This window comes from Lolium rigidum, chromosome 1, assembly GCF_022539505.1.
Source record: "Lolium rigidum isolate FL_2022 chromosome 1, APGP_CSIRO_Lrig_0.1, whole genome shotgun sequence".
NCBI classification, from domain to species: Eukaryota; Viridiplantae; Streptophyta; class Magnoliopsida; order Poales; family Poaceae; genus Lolium; species Lolium rigidum.
The window spans coordinates 34,837,146-34,856,842 of NC_061508.1; the positions used below are offsets into that span (position 1 = coordinate 34,837,146).

The 19,697-nt window shown below is 45.1% G+C and overlaps 2 protein-coding genes across 3 annotated transcripts; both read left to right on the forward strand.

Annotated features, from left to right (window-relative positions):
- Positions 1-7,303: 7,303 nt before the first annotated feature.
- Positions 7,304-14,010, forward strand: LOC124685195 (auxin response factor 16). Of its 2 annotated transcripts, XM_047219527.1 has the most exons (13): positions 7,304-7,548; positions 7,769-7,881; positions 7,985-8,080; positions 8,194-8,250; positions 8,329-8,484; positions 8,585-8,669; positions 9,386-9,476; positions 9,561-9,725; positions 9,812-10,007; positions 10,251-10,389; positions 10,793-12,558; positions 13,124-13,314; positions 13,422-14,010. In XM_047219527.1, the coding sequence occupies exons 1-13, from the start codon at positions 7,503-7,505 to the stop codon at positions 13,564-13,566; spliced, it is 3,246 nt and encodes a 1,081-aa protein (XP_047075483.1). In that variant the 5' UTR covers positions 7,304-7,502; the 3' UTR covers positions 13,567-14,010. The 2 variants fall into 2 exon arrangements, with proteins under 2 accessions (XP_047075483.1, XP_047075481.1); XM_047219525.1 differs by having other exon boundaries at positions 8,194-8,484.
- A 721-nt stretch (positions 14,011-14,731) lies between these two features.
- On the forward strand, positions 14,732-18,325 carry LOC124685197 (20 kDa chaperonin, chloroplastic-like). Its single transcript, XM_047219529.1, has 6 exons — positions 14,732-14,859; positions 15,282-15,465; positions 15,558-15,737; positions 17,509-17,664; positions 17,756-17,833; positions 17,909-18,325. Exons 2-6 carry the CDS (start codon positions 15,307-15,309, stop codon positions 18,080-18,082), a joined length of 747 nt encoding a protein of 248 aa, XP_047075485.1. The 5' UTR covers positions 14,732-14,859; positions 15,282-15,306; the 3' UTR covers positions 18,083-18,325.
- The last annotated feature ends 1,372 nt before the right edge of the window (positions 18,326-19,697 follow it).

The window sequence follows — 19,697 nt, forward strand, 5'->3', positions numbered from 1 at the left end:
AACTTCCAAGGATTCATATCTGATTTCAGAGAGGATATCACTAGATTTACCCATAGAAGGGATCCACTTCAAGAAGTATATATTTTTGGGATCAATATCTTCACAAGAAAATTATCATCATAATTTTCCTTGATATTTTCTTGCAAAGCAAAATATGTCCATATCATACTCTTTCATAGCATCACACAGAAACAAGTCGACATGTCTTTTTACCCACACTCCTACAATTTCAGATGCCTGCTATCATTTAACTTTTTGGGAGGATTTTTTTCCTACCTGTCCTACCAGGAGACAGGGCAGAAGTGGTAGTTACACGTTGACTTCCAAAAGTGGTAGTGTCTTTTACTTTTTCTAGATTGGACTATAGTGAAAGATTCAGTCACAGGATTACCATCATGCCAATCCAAATTCAAGGGAGTCCTAGCATCATTGTGACGCGTACGAAATCCTCGGACGTGAGCAGCGATCAAGCGTGGGAATCCTCAGTAATGCTACACCTACAAAATTTGTTTACGGATCAGTCTTACGGAGGTGACCTGATTCATCGCGATTGGAGAGTTCACAACAGCAAGTCCAAATTTCCCGCTTCTAGATTCATGGCCAATTGCCACATCAGCCCATAAGTCCGTCCGTAGCTGATTTTGCCCGTAAGTCTATCATTTTCGGGGAATCCTTGCATGTGCATGCCTATGAGCTCCGTAAAGTTCAGTCAGCATGCTAGCACATGTGTACGTACGAGCATGCTAGCATCCTCGATCGACAAGGGCTTTTAGCTGTACGTGGATTCCACTACAGGCGAGTTAGGGTGCAATTAAGTACCCAAAGATGTTATGGCCTGTCGGACCATCAGTTCCTTAATTGAACATCACATGGATTAACTAGCATGCTACTACTCCTATACATACGTACGGTACCGTCCCCACGAGCCACCAAAGGCCCCGGAATTGGTCTTCCATTACAATTAGATCATGAGTACTAGTAGAACTGCTTACCTCTCATGGTCTACCTGTTTTCCAGCTAAGAGCTTCAGTTTGTCATGTGGGGAGAGGAGCTTGGAGGAAGCAGAGGTTCATTAGTTATGTGGCAAATTAATGATTGAGTTCCTCCACATGTTTTCGGCAGCTGACACGGTTAAGGAGGAAGACCTATAGTATATGGCGCTCAACTGCTTGTGTACAACAAAGATACTCTTTCGTCTACCAGGGAGATCGAAAATCCAACGACCAACAAAACCCCAATACTGTCACATCATGTTTCTTAGTTAGTAGTCCAACAAAGATGTGAGTGCTGTCGTCCCGTTCATCCTTTGTCCCAGTTAAGGGTGAAAAATGGTAGTGAATAATTCTGGGCTATCCGATATACATTTCGAAAAATTGAAAATAGTCATGTTACTAAATCTGAACGAACATATGAAAATGGATGTGGCAAACATCCGGACCAGTCTTACAAATACACAAATTAAATGTGGTATTGGATTTTGAATGAAATGTGGCTATGGAAATGGATGTATCTGTGTCCCAATAAAATTATGTTAGCGTATATTGTAATTCTAGCCTGATATGTGAATTATTCAACCAATAATACTAACAAAGTTGTCAAATGCATTTTAAAAATATGTTCAAAATTGAAACTATTGTGTATTATATCATTATACAATTGGCTCACTATAAGATACAATACATTTATTTCGTTATTCGTATCAGGTTTCGAGTTGAGAAAACATCCAATCCGCATCCGTACTCGATGACATCTGTATTCGTTTTGAAAATACTATAACGGATATGGAAATGGCACTATCCGATCCGTTTCCAACCCTACTCTTGATAAATTGGAATGGACGGGGTATTAGACATAAGAAGCATTGACTTTTGATAAGTTGTTCAGATTAATATATATATATATATATATATATATATTTATTTATTTTTCATAGAGATAAATATTGTATTGACCCAATGGTTCAAACAACTCAAACATTTCATGCATAGAAGACAATAACTAGCTTGTACACTCGGAAGAGAGAGAACTATAATATTTCTATTTTTTCCTTTTCTTCCTTTCGGGACATTGGAATAATAAATGTAAGCCATGACCTATCATGGTCACATCATCTTGCATAAGATTGTTGAGGGTGCAAAAGCAAAAATGATACTAGTAAACAAACTTTGAGTAATCCTTGAAGTTGAAGGATAAATATCAAGGGCATCATATATATAAGATTTACCTGGAGTGGCAAGTGGGGCATAGACCACTTTGACCATAGGGAAAGCCATGTGTAGGCCTATGTGTATTCATGGGTATTCAGGCGAATATCCAAAAAAAATGTCAAAATTTTAAAACTATATAATACACCCATCAAATTTTGTCTACATTGTATGAAATGCAATCGAGTATTGACACAATCATGTGGTTGTTTTGTTGGCTGGAGGAAGGTAGCATGCAAAAGCACGTCTTGGGTTCAACCCTGGTTTTCTCACTATTTTGGTAAAACGTCTGACTTCCAAAACAGAAAAAAACGGTATACCTACTTGCGGACGGATGGGGCAGTTTCATATACAGTATGCCAATTTGACATCACATTATATGTTGGCCTATAAATGTAGTCAAATTTAAATAAAATCAACTTAGAACACACCTAGTAGAAGTATAATATTTTTGTTTGAGGTCTGCTAGAAGTATAATCATTTACGGTAGGAGGAAGTATGTTTAGTCGGTTGTGCAGGTAAAAGAAAATTCTGCGCGGGGAGGCCGGTGAGTTTTGTTGATTGATCCAGACGACTGAGTTGATCCAGTAATACTAGGAAGGTGTGATTTACACGGTGACCGCGGTATACTCCATCCACTCTGCTACGGTTAACGAGAAGCATCTGTACCTGGGCGGGGCGTCCCCAAGGGTGCACGAGGGGCTACCGCCTTCCAAGCACGGTAGCCGGTGCGCGCTCGCACTCCGACTTCCACTCGGCCGTCGCGTCGCTTCCGTGCCACGCCACGCCACGCCTCGCGCGCCCACCCGCCCGGGCCGGCGGACGGCCGGGGAGCCCCGCCACCCGGTTGCGTGCCCGCGACCGGGGCTGCTAGCTCCGGCGCGCATGGGGTGCGCAGGCCGGGCGTCGTTGACCTGAGCGCGAGTAGCGAGCGGCGGCACTGGCACGGGGCCGGGCGCGTGCTCCGAGACGCCTGCCATGGCGTCCATTTCCCGGGCCGGATCTCGCGGGCGCCACAGATTTCTTTCGCCCCAAGGTCCTGCTTTCTTTTTTCACAGCCCCCCCGCGCGCGCGCCAGCAGGCGATTTACGCAGAAATAGTCCTCGACGCTGAACTGTGCGCCGATCCGACGTGGCAGGATGTGTACGTGGCAGGATGTGTCTTTGACGCGGTGCCACACAAACAGGCTCGCCAGCTGGCATCGGCGCCACATAAACAGGCTTGCCAAAACGGCTAAGTCCCAGGAGAATTGTCTTACAGTAGGTTCTGGGCAATTATAATTGGATGTGTGGCGACCGCAGCCGAAATAATCAAAATAGGCGACGCTTTTCTCGATAGTTTTCAGATTACGATGGTCCTGGCCAAATATCGGCTGACTTCCGAGTAACTGGTGGAGGTAATATTCGAGACGATTATCAGAGAAGTAACGAGCAGCGCAGCGATCAAAGGGACGTTCCCCGTCCTAGCAGACAAAATAACGGGCCAAGCTTCCAGAGGCCATATGTGTCACCCGAGGATCTCTTGAACGGACCATGCCAAATGCACTTCTTCCTCGATAATAATGGGAAGAGGCAGTCAGGGCACCTGCAGAAGGACTGCCGAACTTTCGTAGCACTGCATAGATATGCAGGGCATACCAATGCACAGGCAGTAAACAGGAACCCCCAGGGGCCAAGGAGTGAGATTCACCTTCCACCTCCACCCGCAATCACGGACGAAAATCGACACCAGCTACAATTGGCGGCTGCTCCAACCAATGGTCCTTATATCGACACCAATGGGGCAGTCTCGATGATTCATAAGGGCAGGTCCTCCAATAGAACTCAAAAAGTGATTTCGTGGCAAATTTTTATGGCAGAAAAGATCTCCCTCTCACCCCATTGTGCGAAAGGCCACGGCAAGTTTGTAATCCACATAGACCATTTTTTCCTTCCCTATCTCCCAGAAGGGGAACCTCTCCCACCCCCTTCCCCCTCCTTCCCTACTCCACCTCCTTTTCCCTTTCTCCTCCCCTTACTCTTCAATTCCCACAGACGGCGCCAATTGACAAGGTATTAACTTGTCAATGCCTACAAGTTGTAGACTAGGGTTTTCGTGGAAGTAGAGGGCAAGTAGATCTCGAGGGTTTTAGCCGGAAAAGTACTCGACTACTAAAAAGCTAGGGTTATGTTGACAATGAATCGATCTTTTCTTCGTCCCTCGACTCCCCCTTATATAGGAGGTGGAGCCAAGGGTTTCGTATTACACAAGTTACAAACTCCAGGAGACTCTTCGAGTCCGTCCCGTATTGAGTCCGTCCTGTATTGAGTCCGTCCCGTATTGGTTACAAGTCTTTATTCCTAATACAATTCTATTTTTCCCTATCGATAGTTAATTGGGCTTCCGGGCTTCATATTCTTCGAGTCATGGGCCTTCAGTAAACCCCGGGTACCTTCTTCGGCAGGCCCATTGGGGATGCCTATGTCACCCGTGCCGAGCCCATCATCGACGACGACAAGGAGGAAGAAGAGGACGACGACATCGAGGAGGAAGAAGAGACCGACGTGGTTGGCATGGAGACTGACACCACTGCCAACAAGAAGAAAGGTGGCACACGCGGTCCGCGGTGGAGGTCATTGGAGGACGAGTGCCAGTGGCGGAGCCACGGCCCGGCATGCCCGGGCAGCTGCCCGGGCTAAGCTGGTGCACTCCCTTGTAATATTAGCATGTATTGATGATTCAAGTAGATATCCTTGTGGGCAAACGCTACTAAAGAAAATGCATGTAGACTTTGCCCAGGCTCTAAGTTCGAGCTAGCTCCGCCACTGACGAGTGCCTCATCGAGGCGTGGAAGGTGGCCATCCTAGACCCCATCACCGGCGCCGACCTAACCTCTAGCAAGTACTACGAGCACATCTTTGACCAATTCAATGAGAGGAGGAAACTTGGAGATTTTTCTTCGATCCATGTGATCCGCAAGTAGTCGGCCATGTCGCATCGGTGTGGGATCATGCATCAAGGTGGCATGCAACTAATTTCATAACTACTATTAGAAGGTCACGTCGATGAAGGAGAGTGGCAAGACCATGGTGGACTATTTAAGTGCCTCTCTCGTATTGCACACATGTCAATGCATTGTCATCTTCTTTGCTAGATGTTCGACGCGCTCAAGGCGTACAAGAAGGACAACGAGCACACAGACTTCACGTCCATGCATTGCTTCCAAAACCTTCAAGGTGTAAAGAAATGGGACAAGGTTCGTCTCACGCTCAAAGAAGCCAACAATTCGGAGGGTTGACCACTCCCCTCCTCGGCGGCATCGGCCGGTTTCCCTAGCAACAAGAAGACCAAGACCAATAAGAATGGAGTGTCCTCATTGGCTGGCTCTGATGTCACCACTGAGAAGATGGTTTCATCCTTTTCCTCCAACAACAAATAGAGGGATGAAAGGGGCAGCGCCATTTGGAGGCTATGTATGTTGGACAAGCAAGATGTGAAGTTGGGGCCAAATGAAGTGAATCTATAAACTAAAATGCATCTAGATCATATGCATTCTACTCCCTCTAAGATATTTTAAAATAAATTAGAGATACATACCAAAAGACAAGAATAAGTGAACCTAAAGACTTAAACGCGCTAAGATGGATACATGTATTTATTAAAAAGTACTTCCTCCAACGGATTATACTAATCATTGACATTTGTAAGGCTGGCCATAGTGGTAAGTATCATGTAGTAGTATCATGCATATGATACTTGTGTATGGTACTATCTCTATAGTGGGTAGTATCATGAAGTAGTATCATAGTCATGCTATATTTATTGCTTTTTAGAATCTCGATGCAAATTTGTGCACAAGATTTGTTGCATTAACTTTTTCTCGTGACATGCGCTATGATACAGTATCCACCTATGTTACTCTAATCTCCTCTCTCTTCCTTAATTAGCTGCCACATCAGCATTTTTGTGGGACCAATGTGCATGATACTTGCTATGATACTAGCACTATGGCTAGCCTAAGCATTGGAGAGAGCAAAAGGTCTTACTTTAGCTCTTTGTTCCATCTTTACAAATTTGTTAGTACTACCTCTGTCATAAAAAGATGTTTTATATTCATCTAAATTTAAATGTAAGTAGACACTATTGTTTAGACACTATTTAAAATTATTATTTTTTCACGCATAGCATAAGATATATTTTTATGGACGGAAAGAGTACCACATCTTTTTGTTCACGCAGTGTAGGTGCGCAGCTATTTTTAGTTCTGCTGGCTCTTCTTTGTCTTCATCCACTTCCTGGTTGGGTCATACCGTTTCCTGGCCCTGTCACCAACGGAACCGACTCGGAGACACCAACCGCAGCACTCATCTCCGGCGTCCGTTCCGTGCACCGCCACGCATGCTCACGCCTCCGTCGTGCGCACCCTATAGCTTGCCGCGCTCGCGCACCCGCCGTCACCGCCTTCCACCATCACGTCAGGAACTCGGCGGCGATCCCCCAAAACGCACGGGCCGCGTCGCCGTCGCGGCAGCCCCGAGACACCGCACACTAGCCGAACCGGGCAAGCCGACAAAGAACGAATCGCCGTCCGCCGCCGTTACCTTGCCGGCACCGCGTCGCCGTCGCGCCCACGCGCCCCGCCCGTGCCTGCTCCCTCCCGCAACCTGCCGCGACGCCCGGCCCGGCAAGGCCATTCTTTTTTCACCGCGAGGTGCGGCCGCTGCCGCGCGCGGCACGAGCTGCCAGCGCCAGCCCCGCCCCGCGCGCCGTCCCCTCCCATTTTTTAAACCCCCTTGTCTCCCTCCTCCGCATCTCACCCCTCCCCGCTTGTCTCTCACCCGCCTCCTCCCCAACGGTCCCGGCCAAGAACGAGCACCCGCGCCCCCACCACCGCGCTTTTGCCGGCGCTCGGACCGCGCCGCCGGTCGCCAAAGGCGACAAACCACTGCTCCCGCGGCCGCGGATGCTCGTCGGAAGCTAAGCTCCGGGGCGTGCGTGTTGGACGAGCCGGAGGCGCCGCGGGCGACCTGTTCTCGCGTCGGCACGGTCACGGAGTGGCGGGCAGCGAGGAGGATTCGCGCGCGCCGCCTCGCTCGCTTTGCGGGGGGCGCTCGCCTCGCCTCGCCTCGCTCCTCCACTGATCGCGAATTTTATACTCGCCGCCGCCGCCTCGTGCTGCCCACTTTAGCCGGAAAGGCCGTGGCTTCTTCCGAGCTAGCAGCAGCAGCAGCTCCTTACCTTGTGGATAAAAGGGGAACGGGAGGTGGATATTCGCGTATCCGGAGCTGAGATTCGGATCCGGATCTCGCCGTCGCCGGGATGAAGGACCAGGGATCGGCCGGCGCGTCGCCCGGCCCGCCGGAGGGTGAGGATCTTTTCTTGCCCAATCAGCTTAAGCGTTTGCCAAGTTCATCCGTGGCCCATCGCCATTGCTGTAGCGTGCATTCCGAGTTAGTTGCGGCGGTTGGTTGCCACTAACTGCAGCGAATTCCTCTACTGTTGTACTACATCACCTTCCCATGACAGTATATTCTGTAGCATCTGATGGACGCGCTGCAATAACCGGGCGTGCGTTTGCAATGCAGGGGAGAAGAAGGCAATCAACTCGGAGCTATGGCACGCTTGCGCTGGGCCGCTGTCGGCCATGCCGCCGGTGGGCAGCCTCGTGGTGTACTTTCCACAGGGCCACAGCGAACAGGTGCGTCATTTCTCTGTTACTACTATAACCGTAGGAACTGTGCCAAATCATGACTAGTAGTTTCTGAAAATCTCCCTGTTCTTTTCTGCTACTTCTTGGGCAGGTTGCCGCTTCGATGCACAAGGAGGTGGACATCATCCCCAATTACCCGTCTCTTCCATCTAAGCTCATCTGCAAGCTTCTGAGCCTCACCTTACTTGTATGTGGATTTTTGTTTTTTTCCCCTTCTTTACTGTAGTTGTAGCCTTCCCTTTTTGTGTTCTTTCTCTTTTCCTGATTTACTGATGATTGGAAAATTTACTTTTTGCGCAGGCAGATTCTGAAACTGATGAAGTTTACGCTCAGATGACACTTCAACCTGTTAGCAAAGTATGTAACAGGCCTTTGTGGTTTCCGTCCTGTATACACCTTTTTTTTTTTTTAAAAAGTCTCTGCATTCAATTTCAGTATGATCGAGACGCAATGCTGGCATCAGAACTGGGTCTCAAGCAAAACAAGCAGCCAGTGGAATTCTTTTGCAAGACGCTGACGGCGAGCGACACAAGCACTCATGGCGGGTTCTCGGTGCCACGTCGTGCAGCGGAAAAGATATTTCCTCCACTAGTATGCAGAGTTCCTTCATGACCTTGAAATAATTTGCATGGAATTATGAATTTATCAGATTCAGTAAATACCTGCCTTACCAGGGTAACATGTTCGATAGGACTTTTCGATGCAACCACCAGCCCAAGAGATCATGGCCAAGGATCTTCATGACATCTCATGGAAATTTCGACACATTTTTCGAGGTAATGCCAATTACTCAGCGAATATCTTTACACACACTTAGCGTGATACAGCAATATAAATTGATATGCAAGGATGGTTCACTGCCACAGTTTTTCTGTGGACCCATTATTTGTGCTTAACTCTTTAGTGGGTAGAATATCCGGTGGAAAGGTTGATTTGGTGAAGTTTTCACACAACTTATAAGAGTCTAAACATACTCAAATTTTACCACATGTAGGGGAATATTTCTATATCTCCAAACATTTCCAGATTAAATTTAATTGCACTTCCTGGATCCGAAAAAGACAAATATTTGCTGAAATGGTGTCAAGTATTTGCCTTTTTTATCACGAAATGCGATCAAATTTTATTTTATTTTGTAGAGGAAAAATATGCTCTCTACTACTTATCCTGATATTTTTTCAAGTTTTATCTGTCAAACTTTGTACTCCCTCCATCTCATGAAAGTTGTCTGAGTTTTATCTGAATTCGGATGTATCTAGACACTAAATAGCAACTAGATACATCTAAATTTTGATAAATCTCAGACAAGTTTTATGAGACGGAGGGAGTAGTTGATTTCCACGGTATTGTTTTTATTTATTTACATTTTCACTAGACACGCTATATTAGCATTTTATTTCTTTCTTGGAACTCTTAATGAAGTCTTTGTACTGGGACATGGTGTCTGACCAATCAAGAAGTACTTATCCCTCCTACTTTCCTGCACATGCAGGTCAACCAAAGAGGCACCTTTTGACAACTGGTTGGAGTGTCTTTGTCAGTACAAAAAGGCTTTCAGCTGGTGACTCAGTTCTGTTTATAAGGTAGTATCATCAAATTTAGAAATTACACTCCCAGGATTTCTGTGAGTAATTACACAAAACATGGGTCCTAAACTTCTTCTACAGGGACGAAAAATCTCAGCTTCTCTTAGGCATACGCCGTTCTATCAGACCCCAACCAGCTCTATCATCATCAGTTTTATCAAGTGACAGTATGCACATTGGTATTCTAGCTGCAGCAGCCCACGCCGCCGCAAACAGCAGTCCCTTTACGATTTTCTACAATCCAAGGTAGTTTTGTTGTTACTTGACATCCCGCATGCACTCTTTTTTGTGGCATTCAGCGCAGCAAACTCATAACATTCTCTTTTGAATAGGGCGAGCCCATCGGAATTTGTCATTCCTTTAGCAAAATATAACAAGGCTTTGTATACACAAGTTTCTCTTGGGATGCGGTTCAGAATGCTGTTTGAGACTGAGGATTCAGGGGTCCGAAGGTATATGGGAACAATCACAGGTATTGGTGACTTGGATCAAGTTCGGTGGAAGAATTCTCATTGGCGAAACCTTCAGGTGTGCTATTGGTTTCATTTTCTGATTCCACAGTGTTGTCACATTCATTTCATTCAGCCGTGTTTAGTAAGAAAATATCTCTATCTGTTAGTCAGTTTGCATTTACACAAGTCAATTCAGACACTGAACAAATATTATAGATGAGATCAACCTGACACCAAGTGTAAATGATATTTGTAAGATTATGTTCCAGATATCAGATGGTTTTTTTCCACCTGACTTGATCTCCTTTTTCCAAGATAGGTTGGCTGGGATGAATCAACTGCATCAGAGAGGCGCACCCGTGTTTCAATATGGGAGATTGAACCAGTTGCCACGCCTTTTTATATCTGTCCACCACCTTTTTACAGGCCAAAACTTCCTAAGCAGCCAGGAATGCCAGGTGCAGATACTTCTTCTTATTGAAATAGTGCAATAAGTGGGTAGTCTCATGATTTTGGCATGTTGGACTTTAATCCTGTTGTCGATTTTTGTTGCATTCATTATACTGGTATTAAGGACATTCCAAACGCAAGTTTCATAGAAATGTAAATGTCTATAATTTCGCTCATCAATTAACAGCAACAACTGTAGATTATTTACTTGATTGTAATGTCAGCCTAAGAACTATTATTAATAGTATTTTTAATATATGGTTGCCCTTTACTTGCATATAAACATGTGATAAGTATTACCCGCAAAAAAAAAGTGATATATAAAAACTGTGAAGCACTTGCTTGTTTCAAGCATTTTTAGGAAGGTTTCTTTAGTCATTGTATAACTTATAAACTTAATAAAACATGCAGATGATGAAAGCGAGGTTGAGAGTGCATTCAAAAGAGCCATGCCTTGGCTTGCTGATGACTTCGCCCTAAAAGATGTCCAAAGTCAATTATTTCCTGGCTTGAACCTAGTCCAATGGATGGCTATGCAGCAGAATCCGCAGATGCTACCAGCTGGTGCTTCAGCTGTGCAATCCCCGTACTTGACCTCCAGTGGGATGGCTATGCAGGATGGGATGGGCACCGGCAATGAAGACCCAACAAGAAGATTTAATATACAAGGCCAAAATATTGGTTTGCCAAACTTACAGGTTGGTTCAAAAATGGATCACTCTGTAATGGCTCAACATCAACAGCAGTCTCACCAACTATCACAGCAGCAGGTCCAGCAATCACAGCAAAGTTCTGTGGTTCAGCAACAGCAAGCCCAGCTGTTGCAGCAGAATGCTATTCACCTCCAGCAGCAGCAAGAACATCTCCAACGACAACAGTCTGTGCCGCTGCCGCAGCAGCAGCAGCAGCAAGAACATCTACAACGGCAACACTCACAGCCACAGCAGCAGCAGCAGCAGCAGCAGCAAGAACAACTCCAACGACAGCAGCAGTTGAATACTGCTGCAAGTATGCAGTCAATGGAGCAACATAAGCTGAGAGAACAACAGCCCCAAGGTGGACAGGCTATTTCACAAGCACAACTGTTGAGCCAGATTTTCCAACCATCTTCATCTCAGCTGCAGCAGTTGGGGTTACCCCGGTCACCTACCCAGCGCCCAGGATTTCCAGGTTTACCAACTCCAGGTTCTATGCAGCAGCAAGCTTTAACCCAGACTCCACAGGTCCAGCAAGCAGCAGAATATCAGCAAGCCCTCCTACAGAGTCAGCAACAGCAATTACAACAACTATCACAACCAGAAATGCAGCTCCAGCTGCTCCAAAAGATCCAACAGCAAAATATGTTATCTCAGCTGAACCCGCAGCAACAGTCCCAGTTGATTCAGCAGTTGTCTCAGAAAAATCAGGAATTTCTCCAACAACAAATATTGCAACATCAGTTAGGTGGCTCTGATGCTATGGGTCAGTTCAAACAATCACAACAAACACCTTCAAACCATATCACAGGATCTTTGACGCCCCAGCAGCTTGTAAGGTCTCACTCGGCGCTTGCCGAGAGTGAGGATCCATCAAGCTCAACTGCTCCTTCAGCCAGCCGTATTTCTCCAATGAATTCGTTGAGCAGAGCACACCAAGGGAGCAGAAATTTAACTGACATGACAACATCACCACATATTGAGAACTTACTTCAGGAAATCCAAAGCAAGTCAGACAATCGAAACAAGAATGATATGCAGGGTAGCAAAGAATCAACCCCTGTACCCAATCGATACCCAGTTTCAGATCAACTTGATGCATCGTCTGCCACCTCCTTTTGTTTAGATGAGAGCCCACGAGAAGGCTTTTCTTTTCCCCCAGTTTGTTTGGATAGCAATGCTCAAGTTGATCCAAGAGATAACTTCCTTATTGCGGAAAACGAGGACTCGTTGATGCCAGATGCCCTATTATCAAGAGGGATGGCTTCAGGAAAAGGTATTTGCAATTTGCCTTCTGAACAAAGGGATCACAGGGAGGTTGAGAATGAGCTATCCTCTGCTGCATTCAGTTCCCAGTCATTTGGTGTTCCTGACATGTCCTTCAAGCCTGGATGTTCAGGTGATATTGCTGTTAATGATGGTGGAATACCAAGCCAAGGATTGTGGAATAATCAAACACAGAGGATGAGAACTTTCACTAAGGTTGGTACTGTTTACTTTGATAATTTCTTTGTTACGAATATCTACACATGCACAATCTCGAAATGTAAGATACCACTTCTGAGAAATATATATTTTGTGCACCCTGGGCACACCACAATTCATCTTACATGCCTCTTTAACTTGAAGAAGTTTACTTGATTCCAGATAGAGGTTTATGGTAGAAATACCTGAAGTTTTGTTTTAAGTAATATTTAATTTGGATATACTATTCTGTTTTGTCAACCCATTGGGTTAATAAAAGGTTCTTTAAATAGGACCAAGGGAGGTATCATTTAGGGATATGGGCAAAAAGACTCACTAGCCAATGGTTTATAGACTGATAATGGAAATTTTAAGTGTTCCATCCAAGTAGGATTTGTTTTATTTTCTTCACATATATGTCTATTTTGGTCATGAGCTTAATCCTTATTCCTGGAGCATCATTGTCTTGTTCCAGTTTTTGGATGCGCCAAACTCTGAACCTAACAATCCAAGTATCATGTGATCACTATTTACCCCCAATCAGCACTAATTTTGTCATGTGCCATACTATCTTATTTTGAAGGTTCAAAAGCGTGGATCTGTGGGGAGATCAATTGATATCACACGGTATACAAATTATGATGAACTTCGGCATGATCTTGCATGCATGTTTGGTATTCAAGGGCAGCTTGAAGATCCCTACAGAATGGACTGGAAGCTAGTCTATGTTGATCATGAGAATGACATCCTCCTTGTTGGTGATGACCCCTGGGAGTAAGTTTTTCTTTTCCATTATCTCGATCCACTGTTAGCTGCAACTTGTTCTCCTAACCTGTCCCCTTCCCCCTCAACCCTCATAATTCCAAAACTTTTGTCTGCAGGGAGTTTGTGAGCTGTGTGAAGAGCATCAAAATACTATCATCTGTTGAAGTACAACAAATGAGTTTGGATGGTGACCTTGGTGGCATCCCTCCACAGACACAAGCCTGTAGTGCATCTGATGATGCAAATGCTTGGAGAGGCTAATCATGTGAATACAAATGAATATGCTTCTTACCATTGATTGTTTAAAGGATACATAGAGATTTAAGGATCTAATACAACTAGTGTTATTCTAAGGTTAGACCTAGAGTCAACTCACTGACAAATTGATCAGAATGCTTCTAGCGGAAGATGAACCGTCTTATTTGGGAGCTCTGGAGTCTGGACATCCTATTCCCACTAAAATTTGGCTGACTTATCAACAATGACCAGATTAATTCGGAAATGCTTCAAAATTTTCTCAAGCTACCTTTGTTTACCTGGGATTTCCAGTCATTGTGGATCTTACAAGTTGTTGAACTATCTGACCGTAAATATGTGTTTTTTTTGTACATCCCAATGTAATAGTGCCAGTACTGAAGTAAAAAGTTGTATTGGCAGCAGAAACTTGTTCCAGTGCTCAAAGATATTCTGCATGTTTTTTTGTTCTCTCCATGGTGTACATGAGCCTGTAGTAACTTACAATAAATATTTGCTTAGTTTTAATTGCTTCTCATGCTGTTTCATATTTTATTTCTATGTTTTATGCAACTCGCAAATGCAGGATTATCATTTGCTAGTTATGCTTCCGGTCTCATGGCATAGGACGTTGATCAGCTTTTTTTTCGATAAAGAAACGACGTTGATCAGCTACTCATTTTAATAATTTGGACTAAGTATGTATCTGCATTCTTACTTTGTTTCACATGAACACCTTCTTAGAACAGGATGCACATGTCTACTGAAAGAGATGTTTGTATACAGTGATGAACTGATTAGTACTAGTTACATGAAACTCGATAATCTCCCTCACATTCATCATTCGGATAGCTATACGGGGGACTTATCATCTAATGGACTGTCGATCATAAACGATCATTCATCATACATTCATACTCACGTATGCACTTAACTATACGGGGCTCGTGCCATAGATATCAGTGCTTCATATTGTATACCATATCTCAAACAAAAATGATTATCACTCGTACACGCTCTCAAAATTGCGTTTTCCCAAGACTAAAAATTGCATTTATTTGTGGTCTCCAACCTATTTCTAGACAGCCCGACCCCTGCAACATTCTCGAACAGGGGAGCATTACCCACAATATCCCAGGACCGGCGGGTCCTTTTCGTAAAATCGGAGAAGGATTAGGGTGGGGATAAAGCGGTGTGGGCTTTGGCTGTAGGTCTAGCACTTTCGCCGCTGCTCTCCGCTTTCATAGGGTTTATCTCTTCCTCCTCCCCTCTCGCGCACGGCAACCGGATTCCCTACCGGAGGCGAGCTTTGAAGAGAAGGTAGTCACTGCTTCGTAGTATTCGATTCTCGCTCGCTAGGCGTTGGATTTGGTGGACCGGGAAGTTTGGAGTAATTTTGGGGCTAATCTGGTTAGCTGTATCTCCGATTTGGTCCATGTCTAGGCTGTTTAGGTGCTAGGTTTCTGGATTTGGGTGGGATTTAGTGCTCTTCCAGGGCTCAATTAAGGGATTGCGGCTGTGCGGGAACACAGTGAAGTATTATAGCCTTGTTCTACCGATGCTTGGTGGAGTGGTTGACCTGTCCTTTTTTACCACCCTGAATCTTTCTGCAGTTTCCACCCTCCATACTTTTTTGTTTATGTGTGTTTGTGTTCAGATTTGAACAGACTATGAAATGGGATGGATTAATTCAGTTGGATGTGCCTGTTCACTAAATTTTGTCATCTCTATCAATTCAACAGGTAGTTGGTCAGCAAACAGTCGAGAATGACGTCCGTGCAGCTGTCCGGTGCCGGGGTCGCCGCGGTGGCCTTCAACAACAACAACAGTCTGCGCCTGTCTCAGACATCGGCACTCAGGGTGGGCTCGTCAAGGCGCTTGTCTGGTAGCCTTGTCGTCAAGGCTGCCACCGTCGTCACACCGAAGGTTAATAACTGTGGCAATGCAATGTAGTACGCTCACGGAGCGCTTATTTACGGTTTGCAACAGTTAGTTACGATTTGTGGCCACAACTGCAGTATACCTCACTCAAGCCTCTGGGAGACAGAGTGCTCGTAAAGCTCGGTGTAGCTGAGGAGAAGACCATGGGTGGGATCTTGCTTCCATCGTCTGCGCAGTCTAAGCCTCAGGGAGGCGAGATTGTTGCTGTTGGAGGGGGCAGAACCATTGGGGACAAGAAGGTGGAGGTCAGCATACCGGTAAGTCTTCTCGTCGCTTTGGATGGTGGTATTATTTGTAATTCATAACAAATTTCTTACTCTGGTGTGTGTTGTTAGTACAAGTGGATATGGTGACATAGGTGCCACGGGCTTGTAGCCAACTAAGTTAAAAGCAAGGTGTATTGCGTGGCCAACAAGACCATAATCAATTGTTATGTAGTTGACACTTGCACTAACATGCCCGCCCCATTAGGACGTGGCTTGCTGATTTGGTTGAATTGAAAATGTGAGTCTGCACAATGAGTCTATTTATATTCACACACTATCCTATAAGGTAACAAGGATAGTGTTGTTAACCGTGTGGCGTTGCGTTTGTATCGTGGTGCTTGTGTGGCGTTCTGTTGTATCGTGGTACCCTTTGGGCGTTGTACCGGCACGTCTTGGCCTCTTCTTCTATGTGATTGATACACCTTCCAGGGTGTATTCTCGAAAAAAAAAATCCTATAAGGTAACAAGAGGGCAGGTTCTATTGTTCTGCAATTTCAAAGCATATTTATTTGTTTATGATGGCTAATGACATTTATCTAACTTATCGAAGAAATTAAGATGCTGCCACTTCATGGTGACTAGGTGAAGAAATGTGTTACTTTACTCTATAGGTGTAGTTAGAGCATCTCCAACAGAGGCTGTAAACTGGGCGTGCGCTAAAAAAACTGTCAATATACAGCGCCCGACGCGTTTTTGCGTCCTCCAACAGACGCTGCAAAGTAGGTCGCGCTGTACAAATTTTAGAGCCTCTGTTGGAGATGCTCTTAAGGTTCAAGAAACCAACGATAACAGACCAGATGGAAAAGCAAGAAGTTTAGAGGTGCACATTATGCATCCCTTACTTCCAGATTGCATCAAGCCTATGAAATGGACTATAGCTGGACTGCAATTTTTTGGTCTAAAAGCCAGGTCTTTATATCAGGAGTTCAGGACCTTTTGCTTTGATACCATACAGTGCCTGTTCAGTTGACACCAGCTAGTTTATCCTATAACTCGCTAATAAAAATTTGAACAATGTTTATGGAAAAAATCAAGTTCATATTGCACTGTGAGTTAACTATTGCAATCGTAATGCTGTTGCTGGTTAGTAATATTGCTGTATGCTATGATTATGCGTGGATTATGGAACCTTCCGTCGTGTCTGCCTTAGTCTGTAATCTTGTAGAACTGGGTGAGATGCACAAAACACTAGTATTTGTTCTAACTGAAGGGTAATAAATGTCTTAGAATGTACAATCCTGAGTAGTGGTATCTGTTCTCTCCCATCAGCTTCTCTGCTTGGAATGTGTGTAATGGACGGCCAGGTTGGTGATATTGATAGTGATGTATACATAACCATGTTTTTCTGTTAATCGTAGTACTGGTTTCGACTCGATTTGAATTCCCGCATGAGGATCTATTAGTATTTGGTTATTTCTTGACAGTATTTTCATTCTTGTATATGGTTACTAAGTTGTAGCTCGTGTTTGAGTTCCAGTTTGGTTTCAACCTAGCGATTTTAACCTAGCTCTAATCAAGTAATAAATTAAAATTGTCGTAGCAGAGCCCAAGCTTGATGTAGGAATACAGCTTCAGCTCGTTGAACCATCTGAAATATTAATAACTACAGCCTTGCTCGTTGAACCAATTACTTTTTTATGAATTCTGCTGCTTTTGATTTTGGGATTCAGAATGATGAAGGTGTTAATGATCATTATCAATGCAAGCATGCTGTTTCCTGTGGTTGGGGAGAAAGTATACTAATCTGTATATTTTGATGTAGACTGGATCTCAAGTTGTATATTCCAAGTATGCTGGGACTGAGGTTGAATATAATAACTCCAAGCATCTCATTATGAAAGAGGATGACATCATTGGTATTCTTGAGTCTGATGACGTCAAAGACATGAAGCCTCTCAACGACCGGGTTCTGATCAAGGTATTTATATTTGTCATCAAACAATAGTGTATTTAAGGAATTTTAAGTCAGCCTTGGTCATTGGTTAACAATTCTTATCGGTCTGTGCTAGGTTGCCGAGGCTTCAGATAAGACTGATGGTGGCCTTATCCTCACCGAGACAACCAAGGAGAAGCCATCCATTGGAACAGTAAGTTTATTGTCATTAGGCAGAAAGTGTGGGCTGAACTAGCAGGTGTTTAAGCAATTTCACCTATAATTGCAGGTCGTAGCTGTTGGTCCGGGTCGTCTCGACGATGAAGGCACGAGGCAGCCACTGTTGGTGTCAGCGGGCAGCACCGTGCTGTACTCCAAGTATGCAGGCGGTGAGTTCAAGGGTGCAGACGGGACAAACTACATTGTGTTGAAAGCATCAGATGTGATTGCTGAGCTCTCCTAAGTGCGTGGTGTACTTCAGTTTTGAGCTTGCAATAGACGCCAGCACGAGTCGTAAGGTTGCTATGTGGGAACTGGCAATCACCAATCTGTGGTGATGCTACTTCGGATTATTATAGAATTATCATATGAGCAAACCGTTGTCGGGGGTTAAAGACATTCACTAAATTTGTTTACGAAGGCAGTTTCAGGGACGAATACCTGTTTCCCCAGCCTTTTAAAGTCACGCATGTGGATTGCCGATTAACTGATTGTTGTGGCCATATGATATGATTTTTTCCATAGGGTCATGTTTTTGTGAAGGGTTCCTTACACTTGCACAAACCAGGGGGAAAACGTTCAGTGAATTAGGCACACTTCTTTTCGGTTTCTAGTTCGGCTTCGAGGTCGGGGACAGCCGAAGCCCGAAAGAAGTCTCCGGCTTAAACCGAGCTTATTTCCACCGTTAAGCTGCCTTCATGTGTATTTTGAGAATCTGGGGCGGAGGTGTTTCTCCAGAGTTTCCCGAGCTTCCATGTGTATTTTGAGAATCTGGGGCGGAGGTGTTTCTCCAGAGTTTCCCGAGCTTCTGCATTTACAACCTGAAGTGGTATATGAAATTGCCCATCTTTTTCTCTTCAAATTACAGCTCGTGCCACCGCCCAGAGTACCACCAGGGATGGAAAGAAAAGAAAATGAAAAACAAAGGCAAAATGAATCGGTACGCCCGGCCGCACCACCCCGCATCATTCCCAGACGACAGGGGCGATAGGGTTTCTTGTCCTCCCACCCCCGCCGCCGGCGTTGCTCCCCCGCCGCCGGCGCCTCCCCCCGCTTCTGCGGCTCATCTCCATCCCGCTCGGCGTCTGAAGTCCCCCCTGGAGGTCCTGCCTGTCCGCCTGAAGACGACGGTTCCGTCCGCCTCCGCCGCTCGTACCTCCGCCTCCGCCGCGCCTAGCTTCGCCTCCGACGCTTGATGTCGACGTCCCAGCCGAAGGTACTAACTGATTTCTTTCCATTTTGTCCTCTGTTGCACATCCTATATTATTTCCAAGATCTGATGTTCTCTGTTGCACATCCTATATTACTTCCAAAATTGTAGAAGCCCAAAAGAAGTGTCCAGTGGGGCTTCTAGGAGCTTCTCCCCACCGATTCCTAGAAGCCGGCTTCTCCATAAACTTAAGCCAAAAAGAAGTCAGCCTTAGAGACCTTTGCTCACCTCGGGCTACGGCTACCTGCGGCACCTGTGCTGCTACACCAGTTTCTCCCGAGTCAAAGAGCGACTATGCTGCCACGTTATTGCTAATGCACACAAACTTCCAGTCCTTGCCTTTCCATCCTAGCCAAGAAAGGAAAAATAGTGGCCATTCCCTCCAAAAGAAAGGAAAGAACACCGCTGTTCCTTGGGCTTGTGGGCACGATGGTCAAAGGAAGACAAGAAGCAGGGCGCAGAAGCAGTCTAATCAAAGCAGAGCTAGAGGGAGAGCATAGCCTTGGTTCAATCTTCGTAGCACGTGTAGTAATTTCAGTGGTTTTCTTGTAATTCCTGGTGTCTTCTATGCCTACACCTATCAAATCCAAATACTAGTGTATGGCAAACAATGTGCAAAATGTGAGTACATAATTCGAAGACAGGGAAG